The 14,765-nt window shown below is 41.6% G+C and overlaps 1 protein-coding gene across 1 annotated transcript; it reads left to right on the top strand.

Annotated features, from left to right (window-relative positions):
* Positions 1-6,487: 6,487 nt before the first annotated feature.
* Positions 6,488-9,204, top strand: LOC124045238 (protein FAM167A-like). Its single transcript, XM_046364515.1, has 2 exons — positions 6,488-6,980; positions 7,574-9,204. The coding sequence occupies exons 1-2, from the start codon at positions 6,612-6,614 to the stop codon at positions 7,835-7,837; spliced, it is 633 nt and encodes a 210-aa protein (XP_046220471.1). The 5' UTR covers positions 6,488-6,611; the 3' UTR covers positions 7,838-9,204.
* Positions 9,205-14,765: the final 5,561 nt, after the last annotated feature.

The raw sequence follows: 14,765 nt of genomic DNA, 5'->3' as shown, positions 1-14,765 counted from the left end.
AGCAGGAGGAATTGATCTGAATCTTGACCCTTCTATTGTGTCTGCCCAGTGACCCATAGGCATGTTGTCTGTTCCCAACCCCCTCTGTGGACTTCCTGATCCCAGCACTCTGTTTTCCTGTCACATGTGAAGACCTGGATTATAGTCTGTGATGATTGTCTCTGATTTTAGATTTAGTGCAACAACGACAGGATTTATATATGTGTGTGTGTGTGTGTGTGTGTGTGTGTGTGTGTGTGTGTGTGTGTGTGTGTGTGTGTGTGTGCGTGCGTGCGTGCGTGCGTGCGTGCGTGCGTGCGTGCGTGCGTGCGTGCGTGCGTGCGTGCGTGCGTGCGTGTGTGTGTGTGTGTGTGTGGCACTTACTAGCTCCTCCATTTGAGCGTAGGCTTGTGGAGGCGATGAGATTCCCAACTGGTCCTGGAGACTGAGTTTAAACGGTCTGTAGAAAAATGGATACATATCGGACACACTTACCAGAGAAGAGAGAGATCACAGAGAGCGAGAGCAAGAGAGGGGGGGGGGGTCGAGCGAGAGCGGAGGGGGATATGTATGAATGACAAAAAGTCACTAACTAGCCTAAATAAAATGCTCGGTGTGTATGTAGGGCATGTGTGTATTCTACCACCCTGCTAGTGTACCTCAATATCCAGCTAGAGGACACACAGTACCTTACAGTACCTTACACTTGAGGGTGATTGTTCCAGAGTACCCGGATGGCGTTTATATGAAACACACACAAGGGCCTGTCTCACCCTACACTTTACACTCAACACTACCCCTCAGGGTTCTATGATCTGGGCTGAAAAATAAAGTCTTGGAGTTTCTCTAAGTGACAATATGTGAGACCTACATTTCCCCTCCATTACAACTCTTTGTCTGCAGTACACCTCCGAACCAGATTCATCACGGCTGCAAATTAATGCTGAAAGTCCTCAATTCTTTGCAGTTCATGACAAAAAGCATGTGGAGGAAAACATTAAGAATCCTCTGTTCCTTTCGCACAGTACTACGGACATGGAAAGCAGCATAGTGCAAAACACAAAAAACACATCCAGACTCACACACAAGATATCTCACCATTATGTAAATCCTTTGTCTCTGGCCTGTACTAGAGAAGAGGCCAATAGGTTTTCCATAATGGGCAGGGAGGGAGAGAGAGTTAGGAGGGGGCTTTGGTTAGTGAGATATCCTTATCAACAGCAAACTTAATAATAATAACAACAACAGTAATAATAATATATTCTGTTTAGCAGACGCTTTTATCCAAAGCGACTTACAGTCATGCATGCATAACCAGAAACCCTGACCCAACATTCACTGAGTGATTGTAGGCAGGGCCAGATTACAGAACAGACAGGCAGGGCACGTGCCCTGGAGCCCCCAACCTCCAGGGGGCCGCCAACCCCCTCCAATTTATTTATTTTTGATAAATATGAAGAATTGCGGGATTAGATTGGAAACTGCTAAATGTTCTCTCAGCCTCATGGCAAAATGTGTAGAATTGCAGGACATTTGCTTTAAAACTGCAACATTTCCTTTAAGCCTCATGAAAGAATGTGTAGAAATAGCATTATATAACTGCATATATTTCTCTCTGCACCATGGCAAAAACTGTTTTCCCCCAAACAAATCTAGAATATTGTTTTCTTTTATTTTTTAAATAGAATGGCCCCGGAGTCAGTGCCCCAGGGCCCCAAATGAGGTAATCCAGCCCTGTGTATAGGATGGGAAAATGTTAACAGGTTAAACTTTATTAGTAACTATTAGTAGACCTATGCGCAATATGTCAATTGGCTGTCAGCACGTTGAAATATGGGGTTTATGCAATATGGCAGCAGTTCTGTATTCTAGGCTATATGGTCCATCAATCCGACTTTGAATGTTAGTGACATTGGTAGGCTATACTCAGTGGTGTAAAGTACTTAAGTAAAAACTACTACTTCAGTAGTTTTGGGGGGTATCTGTACTTTACTAGTCATATGTTTGACAACTTTTACTTTTACTGCGCTACATTCCTAAAGAAAATAATGTTTACTCCATACATTTTCCCTGGACACCCAGAACATTTTGACAGGAATATGGTCCAATTCAAGAGAACATCCCTGATCATCCCTACTGCCTCTGATCTGGCGGACTCACTAAACACAAATGCTTTGTTTGTAAATTATGTCTGAGTGTTGGAATGTGCCCCTGGCTATTCGTCAATAAAATTACATTTAAGAAAAATCCAGAAAATGGTGCATTCACCTTATGACATCTGGAACAGTTTGCATTTAAAGGGGGGGTGAGAAGGGCAAAAAATAAAAAATAAAATGGAATTTGAAATGGTTTATACTTTTACTTTTGATAATTAAGTACATTTTATTATTATTATTATTATAAATGGTTTATACAATTCCATTTTTACTTTTGATACTTAAGTATATTTAAAACCAAATACTTTTAGACTTTTACTCAAGTAGTATTTTACTGGGTAACTTTCACTTTTACTCGAGTCATTTTCTATTAAGTTATTTTTACTTTTTTGACAAATTAGTACTTTTTCCACCACTGGCTATACTTTCATGAACAAGCAGGCACCTATTGGCCCCACCCCACTCACGCATAGCCATGGGAAGTAAGGAATTGGAGGGTGATGCAGCACCACCAGAAAATTCCAAATTAAAAACGCATTTTAATTTGTAAAAGTGCACTTGGCCTTTACTAGTCCTGTATTAGCGGACCGATATGTCTGTAGCGCAGGTCGTTTTAGAATGCGTAACTAGCAATAGGCTGGTGCTAAATATCTCAAAAACTAAAAGTATAGTTTTTGGGACAAATCACTCACTCAACCCTAACCCTAAACTGCTGGGTGTAACCCTAGATAGCAAGCGGTCATGGTCAAAACATATAGACTCAATGGTTTCTAAAATGGGAAGAGGTCTGTCCATGATAAGGCATGGCTCCGCTTTCTTGACATCTAAATCAACCAGACAGGTCCTACTGGCCCTAGTTTTGCTGTGTTAGAAAATGCAGAGTGTGGCTACTTTGAAGAATCTTTGTTTAACACTTTTGGTTACTACATGATTACATGTGTGTTATTTCATAGTGTTGATGTCTTCACTATTATTCTACAATGTAGAAAATAGTAAAAATAAAGAAAAACCCTTGAATGACTAGGTGTGTCCAAACTTTAGACTGGTACTGTATATTTACTAAAACCTCCTGTGTTGTGTGCTTGTTCATTTACCAGGTACTGTATGAATGTCTACCAATGGCATGCCTGGTGAGTGACTGGTGAGAAATTGAACCAGTCACTCAAAACATTTAGAAACTACTTAAAAATTATTAATAGTACTCACTTTAGATTAAGGACTGCAAAACGACTTTACTAATGATTTGTCATAGAACGATGCCGGGACTAGTTTATGTGGGTGAGGATAGATTTACAGCGTTGTGCTTCATTTGACAGTGCAGTGCACAAAGGTTATGTGTAACCTTCTGCCAAGAAGTGACAAGCCTTTCAGTGAGTGAAATAAGCAGGAGATAGGTGGGATTTTCCACCCTTCAGTGGCTGTGGCAATGTAATGTAATCCGACACCACAGTCACTCATTACTACAGCTTATAAACACAATTCTTGGGCTGAAGAGACTGATTCAGAAGCTTCTAAACATTTATAAAACAATTCAAATACACAGACAGTCCCCGAATTGACCTTTACTGTAATCAAATAAAATAAAATGTTATTTGTCACATGCACCAAATATCAACAGGTGTAGTAGACCTTAACATGAAATGCTTACTTACAAGCCCTTAACCAACAATAGAGTTAAGAAAAATATGTTTATATAGCACTGTATAAATGTCTATTAGACGGCTATTGCCTTATTGTTATAAAAGCCAATTTAGCGACTTGTTAGGCTAAATTGCAAGTAGTAGCCTATTGTATAAATGTTCTCCCAAATCCCCCATTTCACTAATTAGCCTATAGTAGGTATGAAATATATTTCATACAATACACAGCTAAAATATGAGGCCTAACTGGCAGCAGTAGGCTACATGATCTGTGTCAGTGTGCATGAGTGTGTCTTCTCTGTTTTCTTCCTATACCTTGACTGCGCCACAGCAGCTGATCTGTTATTTCTGCACCACAGCAGCTGATCTGTCATTTCTGCACCACAGCAGCTGATCTGTCATTTCTGCACCACAGCAGCTGATCTGTCATTTCTGCACCGCAGCAGCTAATCTGACATTTCTGCACCACAGTAGCTGATCTGTCATTTCTGCACCACAGTAGCCGATCTGTCATTTCTGCACCACAGTAGCCAATCTGTCATTTCTGCACCACAGCAGCCGATCTGCCATTTCTGCACCACAGCAGCCAATCTGTCATTTCTGCACCACAGCAGCTGATCTGCCCCTGAACCTCTGTCCCAGTCTAAAATATCTGGGATGGTATTCTCAGGGGGGTGAGAGGTGTTGGGTTTGTGCCAACGTTTTTCTTGATGGCCAAAATGCTACATTTTTGTATCATCTGAACATAATACCTTCTTCCATATGTTTGGGGAGTCTCCCACATGCCTTTTGGCGAACATGTTTGCTTATTCTTTTCTTTAAGCAATGGCTTTTTTTTCTGGCCACTCTTCCATAAAGCCCAGCTCTGTGGAGTGTACGGCTTAAAGGGGTAATATTGACAGATACTCCAATCTCCGCTGTGGAGCTTTGCTGCTCCTTCAGGCTAATTCCTTGGTCACTTTGATGCCTCTCTGATTAATGCCCTCTTTCCTGGTACGTGAGTTTTGGTGGGCGGACCTCTCTTGTCAGGTTTGTTACGGTGCCATATTCTTTCCATTTTTTTATAATGGATTTAATGGTGCTCTGTGGGATGTTCAAAGTATGACTTAAATGTTTAGGATATTTTTGTATAACCCAACCATGATCTGTACTTCTCCACAACTTTGTCCTTAACCTGTTTGGATAGCTCCTTGGCCTTCGTGGTGAAGCTTGCTTGGTGGTGCCCCTTGCTTAGTGGTGTTGCAGACTCTCGGGCCTTTCAGAACAGGTGTATATACAGTTGAAGTCGGAAGTTTACATACACTTAGGTTGGAGTCATTAAAACTTGTTTTTTTAACCACTCCACAAATGTCTTGTTAACAAACTATAGTTTTGGCAAGTCGGTTAGGACATCTACTTCTACTTCAACTGTATCTCCCAGGCATATTACATAATTTATGCAGCAGCATACAAGACATTTTTGTACTCACCTTGGTGTGCTCACTTGAATAGGAAGGTGGCGCAGCGGTCCTTCGTGGGCCAATTTTGTCATCAAAGTCAGGCATTATCTGGATTAATGGTGCTTTCAAGACAACTGCAAACTCTGAAAAAAACAAGGTTGAATCATGACGTCAGTGATCTTCAAGTTGTTGCTCTAGAAAGAGCTGTGCCTATGAACAGCCTAAGAACAGCTCTTAGCCCTGGTATATTGGCCATGTACCACACCCCCTTGGGCCTTATTGCTTAATTTGACCATTGGAGTTGAGTATGTATAAAAATCATACTAGATTTTATGAGTGAAATCTGCTGTCTCTTTCAAGCTGTTGTTGAACCATCCCAGACTAGTTAGTTTACATTACTCATCTAGTAACTTCAGGTCACCAATCCAAAGCAAGACACTGTATTGGTCAACATTTGTGAATACCATTCTCATTCCCAATGTGTTGACCTAGTCTTTGACAGAAAATGGATCATCTGAAGGTCAAACAATAGGTGGCAGAGAGTAGACACTCACATATAGTGTAAAACTTGCAGCAAGCTGCTTGCTAGCCCATCCATATTTCCATCCGATAATTGAGCAAGTCGAATTGATTCCCCGTGTGTTAGACCATCACCACTAGATGGAGGCATTGCCCTAAATGAAAACATTCCAATCCTATTTCTGAGGAGTTAACGTTTGCATTTAGCAGACACTTATCCAGAGCGACATACAAGCTAGGTAAGACAACCACATATCACAGTAAGTGAAACCTTTTTTTCAGTTTGTCAGCTGTTCCAGTCAGGATCATGCACTGATAAATAATTTGTATGAATAGCTACTGTACCTGTCCTAATAAAAATGAATTGGTAACACCAAAATAATTTAAATCGAATCAAATAAAAAAATATTTTAATTACAAACATTGCATATAAATACAAAATATATCTATGTGTCATCTTAACTTCACAAGTGTCAGAGATATGGATAAATCAATGTCACTTTTATCCCATTGCCATTTTCGAGTAGGATTTTTTAAAAGCCTTTGAACCATTGACATGTCAAATCAAATCCTTGCGTTCCAATGTTAAAAGTTGCACCTGAGTGCTGCCATAAGTAGACACCGCTAACTCTTTATTTCACCAACGTGTGGTCACATGAATACTTGAGGGAGGCTGCACACTTGCATGGCCTACACCTCTTCTCCCTCGCAGCCTCGCTCAATAAGGGGCGGTAACTTTTGTTTATCCTTATCACTCTATAAATAAAGTAAGGAACACCAGTGCACATCCAATCCAGAACTGGCAAGCCCACTGACTGAACACTCAAGGGACATATCCTGCGCTGAGAATAACTCATTCAAAAGTTTTTGCAACCTCTATGATGACTTTTTACGCAGATCCATTTAAAACGTCTAGTGCACTTGCAATGGACTTCAAAGAGCTGGGAGGCGAGGACAACTGCGAAGGAGATACAGAGGGAAACGCTGAGGATTTGAACAATGTGAAAGTCCTTACCGAAAAACTAAAGTTACAAACCCGCAGACCATCCTACCTTGAATGGCAGGAGCGCTTGCAGAGCCGACCGTGGAAGGAGAACCCAAATGGTTTAGATAATAGTCAAGAGACTGCAGAGAAATATGTGTTTTTGCCTGAAATTATGCGGGATGAGAACTCAGATCTAACCATCCGCAACATCTGTGGCTTCGATACCATTGATGATGCGTTGGATTTTCTTAGAAAAGAGCTGGTGAGTGCACTTATTTTAATGCAGATATTGTCTCTTTTTCTCCAACTCAGACTCAGTTATTTTTACTTGGACATGTTAGAAATTAATAAGGCTGCAATATTTCTGCATAACGTCCTTTAGAATCAGATATACAATGAAAACACTCAAGTCGATTTGAATAGGACACAATGAGACTATTTGGCAAACATAATTACCAGGTAGGTAGTTTCACTGGTTTGGTTTGCCTGGTTTGTGCATCCTCATGAAGCAAGTGTGCCATAGTGCAGAGTCTATGTACCAGCTACCAGTGTCATGTGATGGAGACATCTAAGGAAAATAAACCTGTTTTCAGGTTGAGCTCTGATTACAGCATGACTTTGTGCTATCTTTCCATCCAAAACAATGCAAACACACTAAAACCACAGGGACCTTGTTCATTTCAGAGTGGAAAAATCCCAAAATAGAAATGCACTTTTTTTACACAGATCATGTGTTGGTGTCTTTACACATCAATAACGAAAACCTAATCCAAGGGATTGAACGCTTGAATTGATATTTGATTGCTAATCTCTTGCTAATCTCTTCCCTCTCTCTTTCCCTTCCTTGTCATACAGAGGGAGATGCGGTTCCAGGATAACCGTCTGGCGCGCCAGCTGATCCGTCTGCGTGTGGAGATCCACCGGCTGAAGGTGGAGCAGGTGTGTCACCGCCACAAGGAGATGCTGGACGACGCCACCTACGAGCTGGAGGAGTGTGGCGAGGAGTCCGACCTGCTCTGTGACATCCCCATGAAGGCTGCCTTTGCTCTGTCCACCCCCCTCAAACACCTTGGCCTCACCAAGATGAACATCAACTCCCGACGCTTCTCCCTCTGTTGAAACATATACCACCCTGCAAGGCTTGATTTACTGTATTAAAGCCTCTATCTAATCTATGCAGGGTAATCGGGGGTTTTCCACTGCACAGGTTTCTGTTATGACATGAGAGGGAAGAAGAATGGCTGGCAGAGCGTGCAGACTGTAATTAGCCAAGTGGGAGGAAATGGAAATGACTCCTCTGATCCGTGCCCTAGTCCTGACGTGAGAGAGACACAGGCCTCCATAGTAGAGCCCTGTAGGCGCACGGCATACACCCATAGCAAAGCTGCACCTTTCCAATGCACCTCAGGGAAGGTGCAGACTGATAGGTCAAAGTAGATGGACAGGGAAGCTAGTGATGAGGTGTGGCTCTGGAATGGATATGGTTTGAGTTTGGATTGCCATGGTGTCAGATCAATTGCACTGTATTTAGATAATTAGTTATGATGACCCACTGACATACAGAATAGGCCTGACTGCCATGGTGGTACTGTAACTAGAGATGTCTCTTGAGCGTTGCACAGGGGAATTGTCTTTCTTCAGACAAAGAAAAAATGGTCACAGCGCAAACACTCATTAACACGAGTCCCATACTTTAATCACAACCCAGGAGGAAGTATGTATCTCTTCATAGACACCTTAACACTAGTCACACCCCCAGGGACATTTGACAGCCCAATGGGAAGCATTTCTCTCCCCTCTGCATTGGCAGAGTCCCAGTCCACACTCTCCAGGAAGCTGTAGGTCACATTCCAGCATTCTGTCACCTCTTCTTCTGAGACCAAAAATAGCAAGGACCTCCATGGGGTCATGGCTTCTGTGATAGGACATTATTGGAGGCGATGCCTTATGTAGTACTCCATGCGTTTTATTGTCCTTTAGATGATCCAGATGTTGTAGACAGACCACAGCCCAATGTGCTGTCATTGTGTTTTACAGTAGATTATAGGCTTGGCCTACTGCAATGTTGTCCAAGTAAAAACTGTATCAAAGTTTTAGATGTATTTAAAGATATTGTTCTCAGGAAGAGAGAGGAGAAACTGAAAGTATTTTGGGGGGGAAATTTGAGGGAGTGAATGTTGAACAGGATTTAGTGGGTGTTAATCAATGTTACAAAATGTTTGCTGAATATACGCAAAGCAAAATGTCGATTTGTAAGTGCTTTTTAATGATTATGTACTGATTCTACTCTGCTAATGCAGGAATATCTCAAGGCCATCCATTTAATGTATGAGGGAAATGACTAGAGGCTGACTAGAGCGGTTTAATGTATGAGGGAAATGACTAGAGGCTGACTAGAGCGGTTTTCAAGATGCTTGTTTTTCAATGTTTTTGTTTAAATGCACAAAAAATTGCAACAAACTTGAAAATACACTTGAGAAAGAAAATTGTTGTCTGTCTGTCCATTAAGGTAGGCCGTTGTTGTAAATGAGAATTTGTTCTTAACTGACTTACCTAGTTAAAGGTTAAAAAAGTTAGAACAGGGTAAATGACCGGAGTCGTTACGCGAGACCTCAATGAGTGCTCAGTCAGCTATAACCTTTCACATCCTGAAATACCTTCAATGCGCAGTTTCCTCTTTCAACTACATCAGGCGTTTGTCTCTTAAACATTCCGTGGTGTAAGCTGATCCTATCAGAACAACTCCTAAGGCAGGGTTCCCCAACTGGTTGTTTTATTTGCGCCCCCAAGTTTTCTGAGCCATAAAAAAATACATTTTTTTTCCATTGTTGACAATAAACTGTAAAAAAACAGATACCTAATTTACACAGGTATTCAGGTGCATCCTGTTTCCATTGATCATCATTGAGGTGTTTCAAGAACTTGATTGGAGTCCACCTGTGCGAAATTCAATTGATTGGACATGATTTGGAAAGGCACAAACCTGTCTATATAATATCACACGGTTGAAGGTGCTTGTCAGGGCAAAAACCAAGCCACGAGGTCGAAGAAATTGTCCTTAGATCTCAGAGACTGGATTGTGTTGAGGCACAGATCTGGGGAAGTGTAGCAAAACTTTTCTGAAGTATTGAAGGTCCCCAAGACCACAGTGGCCTCCATTCTTAAATGGAAGAAGTTTGGAACCACCAAGACTCTTCCCAGAGCTGACTGCCAGCTAAATTGAGCAATCGGGGGAGAAGGGCCTTGATCATGGAGGTGATCAAGAACACGATGATCACTCTGACAGAGCTCCAGAGTTCCTCTGTGGAGATGGGAGAACCTTCCAGTCAGACAATCATTTTTGCCGCACTCCACCAATCAGGACTTTATGATAGAGTGGCCAGACAGAAGCCACTCAGTAAAAGCACTTGACAGCCCGCTTGGAGTTATCCACTCTCAGACTATGAGAAACAAGATTCTCTGGTCTGATGAAATCAAGATGGAACTCTTTGGCCTGAATTCCAAGTGTAACATCTGGAAAAAAACCTGGCTATATGATCACACCGGTAATAGATCTGTTGTTGTATTACTTGTGAAGCACAGCTGAGTAAGCATACAAATAATTCCCTTTTTATTTTTATTTAGCACGGAGTGGAAATAGGAAGAACGTGCATTTTATGGCTTATACAAATGTTGAATACAAAGTGTTGACAGTTCTGAGTAAGAACTTTAAACATGAACTAACTCATAAAAACAGCATCTCTTTGTTGTATTCATTGACAGTCTCTCTTGTCATGGTTTTAAACTAGGGCTGTCAAAGTTAACGCATTAATAACGCGTTTAATACTTACATTTTTAATGTCATTAAAAAAAATCACACCATTAGCGCATTTTCATTGTTTGACCCCCTGAACCATCCATACAGTGGCAATTTTAGCATGCAAATCTTGGTGGTGCAAACTGCAAAAATAGTTTTAGATGCTTTCCAGCAAAGCCACAACACAACACTAAACAATACATTAATTGCACTATAACGGTGAAAAACGGTGCTCACAAAGTGTTAGGGCCTTCTTTTCAGCCACTGCTACACCTGGCTATCATCAAAACAGTTCATTCAGCCTCATTTACTGCTGTTTAAAAAAAAACATAACTGATATGGCTGACTTGGTTAAACAAATGTGGTTTCTACTGACAATTGAGATGTACAAACTATGGAATAAGGGGAGGACGAGCAGATAAGAGGAAACCAGTCAGTTTGATTAAGACATTAATGAACGAGCTGGGGAAAAAATAAAGGGGACATATAAGCAGACAATGATGACATCTCTCTAAAACAGCCTATAGGCTACATGTGCACCACCAAGTCAGAACAGTAGGCGAAGTTAGGAGTGTGAAAGGGACCATATTATTAGGGTGTGGCACATGGGCTACGAACAGCTTATTACACAACATGCACTTAATATTACTTTCTTAGATACAATATACATATCTCCCTGGCATATTACATAATTTATGCAGCAGCATACAAGACATTTTTGGACTCACCTTGTTGTGCTGTACTCACTTGAACAGGAAGTTGGTGCGGCTGTCCTTCATGGGCAAATTTTGTCATCAAACTTTGTCATTAAAGTCTGGCATTCTCTGGATTTATGGGAACAACTGGGAACTCTGGGGGAAAAAACAGGGTTGAATCATGACGACTGTGATCTTCAGGATCGGAGCTCGAGTTCCCGACTTGGAATTCTGAGTTGGATGACCATTCAAAACGTATTTTCCCAGTTGGAGCTCGTTTTTTTTTTTTAGTTCCCAGTTATCTTGAACTCTCTGAAGTCTAATATTTCCCAGTTCTGAGTTTCCAGTTGTTTTGAACAAGCAAATATATTCAACCTTTTATGGCCCATCATGCTGAATGTTTATCCTTTAAGTCTGGAAAAGAGACCCTTAAACCCATACTTGAACCACACACCCACTCCACTGAATAGCAGTCTAGTGATTGATTTGCAATGCTTGCAGTTTTTATTTATTTGATTTTTTATTGCACCTTTATTTTTCCAGGTAGGCTAGTTGAGAATAAGTTTTCATTTACAACTGCAACCTGGCCAAGATAAAGCAAAGCAGTGCGGCACAACACACAGTTACACATGGGCTAAACAAAACATACAGTCAATAACACAATAGGAAGAAAAAAAAGTCTATATACAGTGTGTGCAAATGAGGTAAGATAATGGAGGTAAGGCAATAAATAGGCCATAGTGGCGAAATAATAACAATTTAGCAATAAAGTTAGTGAGGGAGATATGAGTCGCCAGCTTCAGTGATTTTTGCAATTCGTTCCAGTCATTGGCAGCAGAGAACTGGAAGGAAATGCGGCCAAAGGAGGAATTGGCGAGGAATTGGCTTTGGGGGTGACCAGTGAAATATACCTGCTGCAACGCGTGTTATGGGTGGGTGCTGCTATCGTGACCAGTGAGCTGAGATAAGGTGGAGCTTTACCTAGCAAAGACTTATAGATGACTTAGAGCCAGTGGGTTTGGCGACGAATATGAAGCGAGAGCCAACCAACGAGAGCACACAGGTCGCAGTGGTGGGTAGTATAAGGGGCTTTGGTGACAAAACAGATGGCACTGTGATAGACTGCATCCAATTTGCTGAGTAGAGTGTTGGAGGCTATTTTGTAAATGACATCGCCAAAGTCGAAGATCGGTAGGATAGTCAGTTTTACAAGGGTATGTTTGGCAGCATGAGTGAAGGATGCTATGTTGCGAAATAGGAAGCCGATTCTAGATTTTGGATTGGAGATGCTTAAAGTGAGTCTGGAAGGAGAGTTTACAGTCTAACCAGACACCTAGCTATTAGTAGATGTCCACATATTCTAAGTCAGAACCGTCCAGAGTAGTGATGCTGGATGGGCGGGCAGATGCTGATAGCGATCGGTTGAAGAGCATGCATTTAGTTTTACTTGCATTTAAGAGCAGTTGGAGGCCACGGTAGGAGTGTTGTATGGCACTGAAGCTCGTTTGGAGGTTTGTTAACACAGTGTCCAAAGAAAGGCTAGAAGTATACAGAATGGTGTCGTCTGCGTAGAGGTGGATCAGAGAATCACCAGCAGCAAGAGCAACATCATTGATGTATACAGAGAAAAGAGTCGACCTGAGAATTGAACCCTGTGGCACCCCCGTAGCGACTGCCAGAGGTCCGGACAATAGGCCCTCCGATTTGACACACTGAACTCTGTCTGAGAAATAGTTGGTGAACCAGGTGAGGCAGTCATTTGAGAAATGAAGGCTGTTGAGTCTGTCGATAAGAATGTGGTGATTGACAGAGTTGAAAGCTTTGGCCAGGTCTATGAATACAGCTGCACAGTATTGTTTCTTATCGATGGAGGTTATGATATCGTTTTGGACCTTGAGCGTGGCTGAGGTGCACCCATGACCAGCTCGGAAACTAGATTGCATAGTTGAGAAGGTACGGTGGGATTCTAAATTGTCGGTGATCTGTTTGTGAACTTGGTTTTCGAAGACCTTAGAAAGGCAGGGTAGGATAGATATAGGTCTGTAGCAGTTTGGGTCTAGAGTGTCTCCCCCTTTGAGAATCTGGGAATCTCTGGGAATCTGAGACGATACGAAAGAGAGGTTAGAATGAGAGGGTCCAGATGGTCTAGTCCTGCTGATTTGTAGGGGTCCAGATTTTGCAGCTCTTTCAAAACATCCGCTATCTGGATTTGGGTGAAGGAGAAATGGGGGAGGCTTGTGAAAGTTGCTGTGGGGGTGCAGGGCTGTTGACCAGGGTAGGGGTGGCCAGATGGAAAGCATGGCCAGCCGTAGAAAAATGCTCATTGAAATTCTCAATTATCATTGATTTATCGGTAGTGACAGTGTTTCCTAGCCTCAGTGCAGTGGGTAGCTGGGGGAGGTGCTCTTACTCTCCATGGACTTTAGTGTCCCAGAACTTTTTGGAGTTTGTGCTGCAGGATGGAAATTTCTGTTTGAAAAAGCTAGCCTTTGCTTTCCTAACTGCTTGTATATATTGGTTCCAGTTAGCCACTGATTCCTTCCAAACCACTCATTGTTGAATTTGCGATTTCCAACTGGTTGTGTAATGTTATTGTCCAATGGTCGATGAGCACCGATACGCTTTATCTATAATTTCTCTTCATAATTTCTCTTCATATGACAAGGATGGAAAAGGATTTGCCAGTAGATTGTCATCTTGATTCATGATGAAGACCTTAACATTTTGAAAGTATGACGTTGACATGATCAGTTCAATCAAAGCTACGGTAGATATAACGTGACTTGACGTCATTTTATCTTTGGCCAATGACCTTCAGCCTTCATGGATGGGCACTTCTAATGTAACTCTATGGCAGCACCCAATGGACTACCTGTAGATTTTGCATTGACGTAGTGTTCCCATGACAATGACAGAACACTGAGCCAATCATGGTGCAACGAGAGAACATTACCAACCCCTATTTTCCGCTGGCTGTCCCACCACCACAGAAAGCACTGAGCTAGGCTGAAACACAGGCATTTTGGAGCTGCCTTACTCAAGAAAGCAAAAAAGAGACCATGTTTGTATGTGGCTTTATTAACTCAATAATATATATTTTTACATTGTTTGCAAACGGATAAGTGCAGGGTTGGGTAGGTTACTTTCTAAATGTAATCTGTTATAGTTACTAGTTACCTGTCCAAAATTGTATTCAGTCACGTAACTTTTGGATTACCCAAACTCAGTATTGTAATCTGATTACATTCCGTTACGTTTAGATTACTTTCCCCTTAAAGAGGCATTACACGACAACAATTGAACAACATCTATAACATCTACATCTATAACAGGATAAATCAATGTTAAAGTTGACATAGCTGGCCATATATGGATGTTCAATTTTACTTTATGGGTTGGTTATGTTGGCTTCTTCTAACACATTGCTTTTTTAAATATTTTTTTTATTCCACTTTTATTTAACCAGGTAGGCCAGTTGACAACATTTACAACTGCGACCTGGCCAAGATAAAGCAAAGCCGTGTGACAAAAACCACAACACAGAGTTACACATGGG

The sequence above is a fragment of the Oncorhynchus gorbuscha genome, linkage group LG10 (genome assembly GCF_021184085.1).
Source record: "Oncorhynchus gorbuscha isolate QuinsamMale2020 ecotype Even-year linkage group LG10, OgorEven_v1.0, whole genome shotgun sequence".
Classification (NCBI taxonomy): domain Eukaryota; kingdom Metazoa; phylum Chordata; class Actinopteri; order Salmoniformes; family Salmonidae; genus Oncorhynchus; species Oncorhynchus gorbuscha.
Note: the sequence above shows the minus strand (reverse complement) of the source record. Positions and strands in the feature narration are given on the sequence as shown.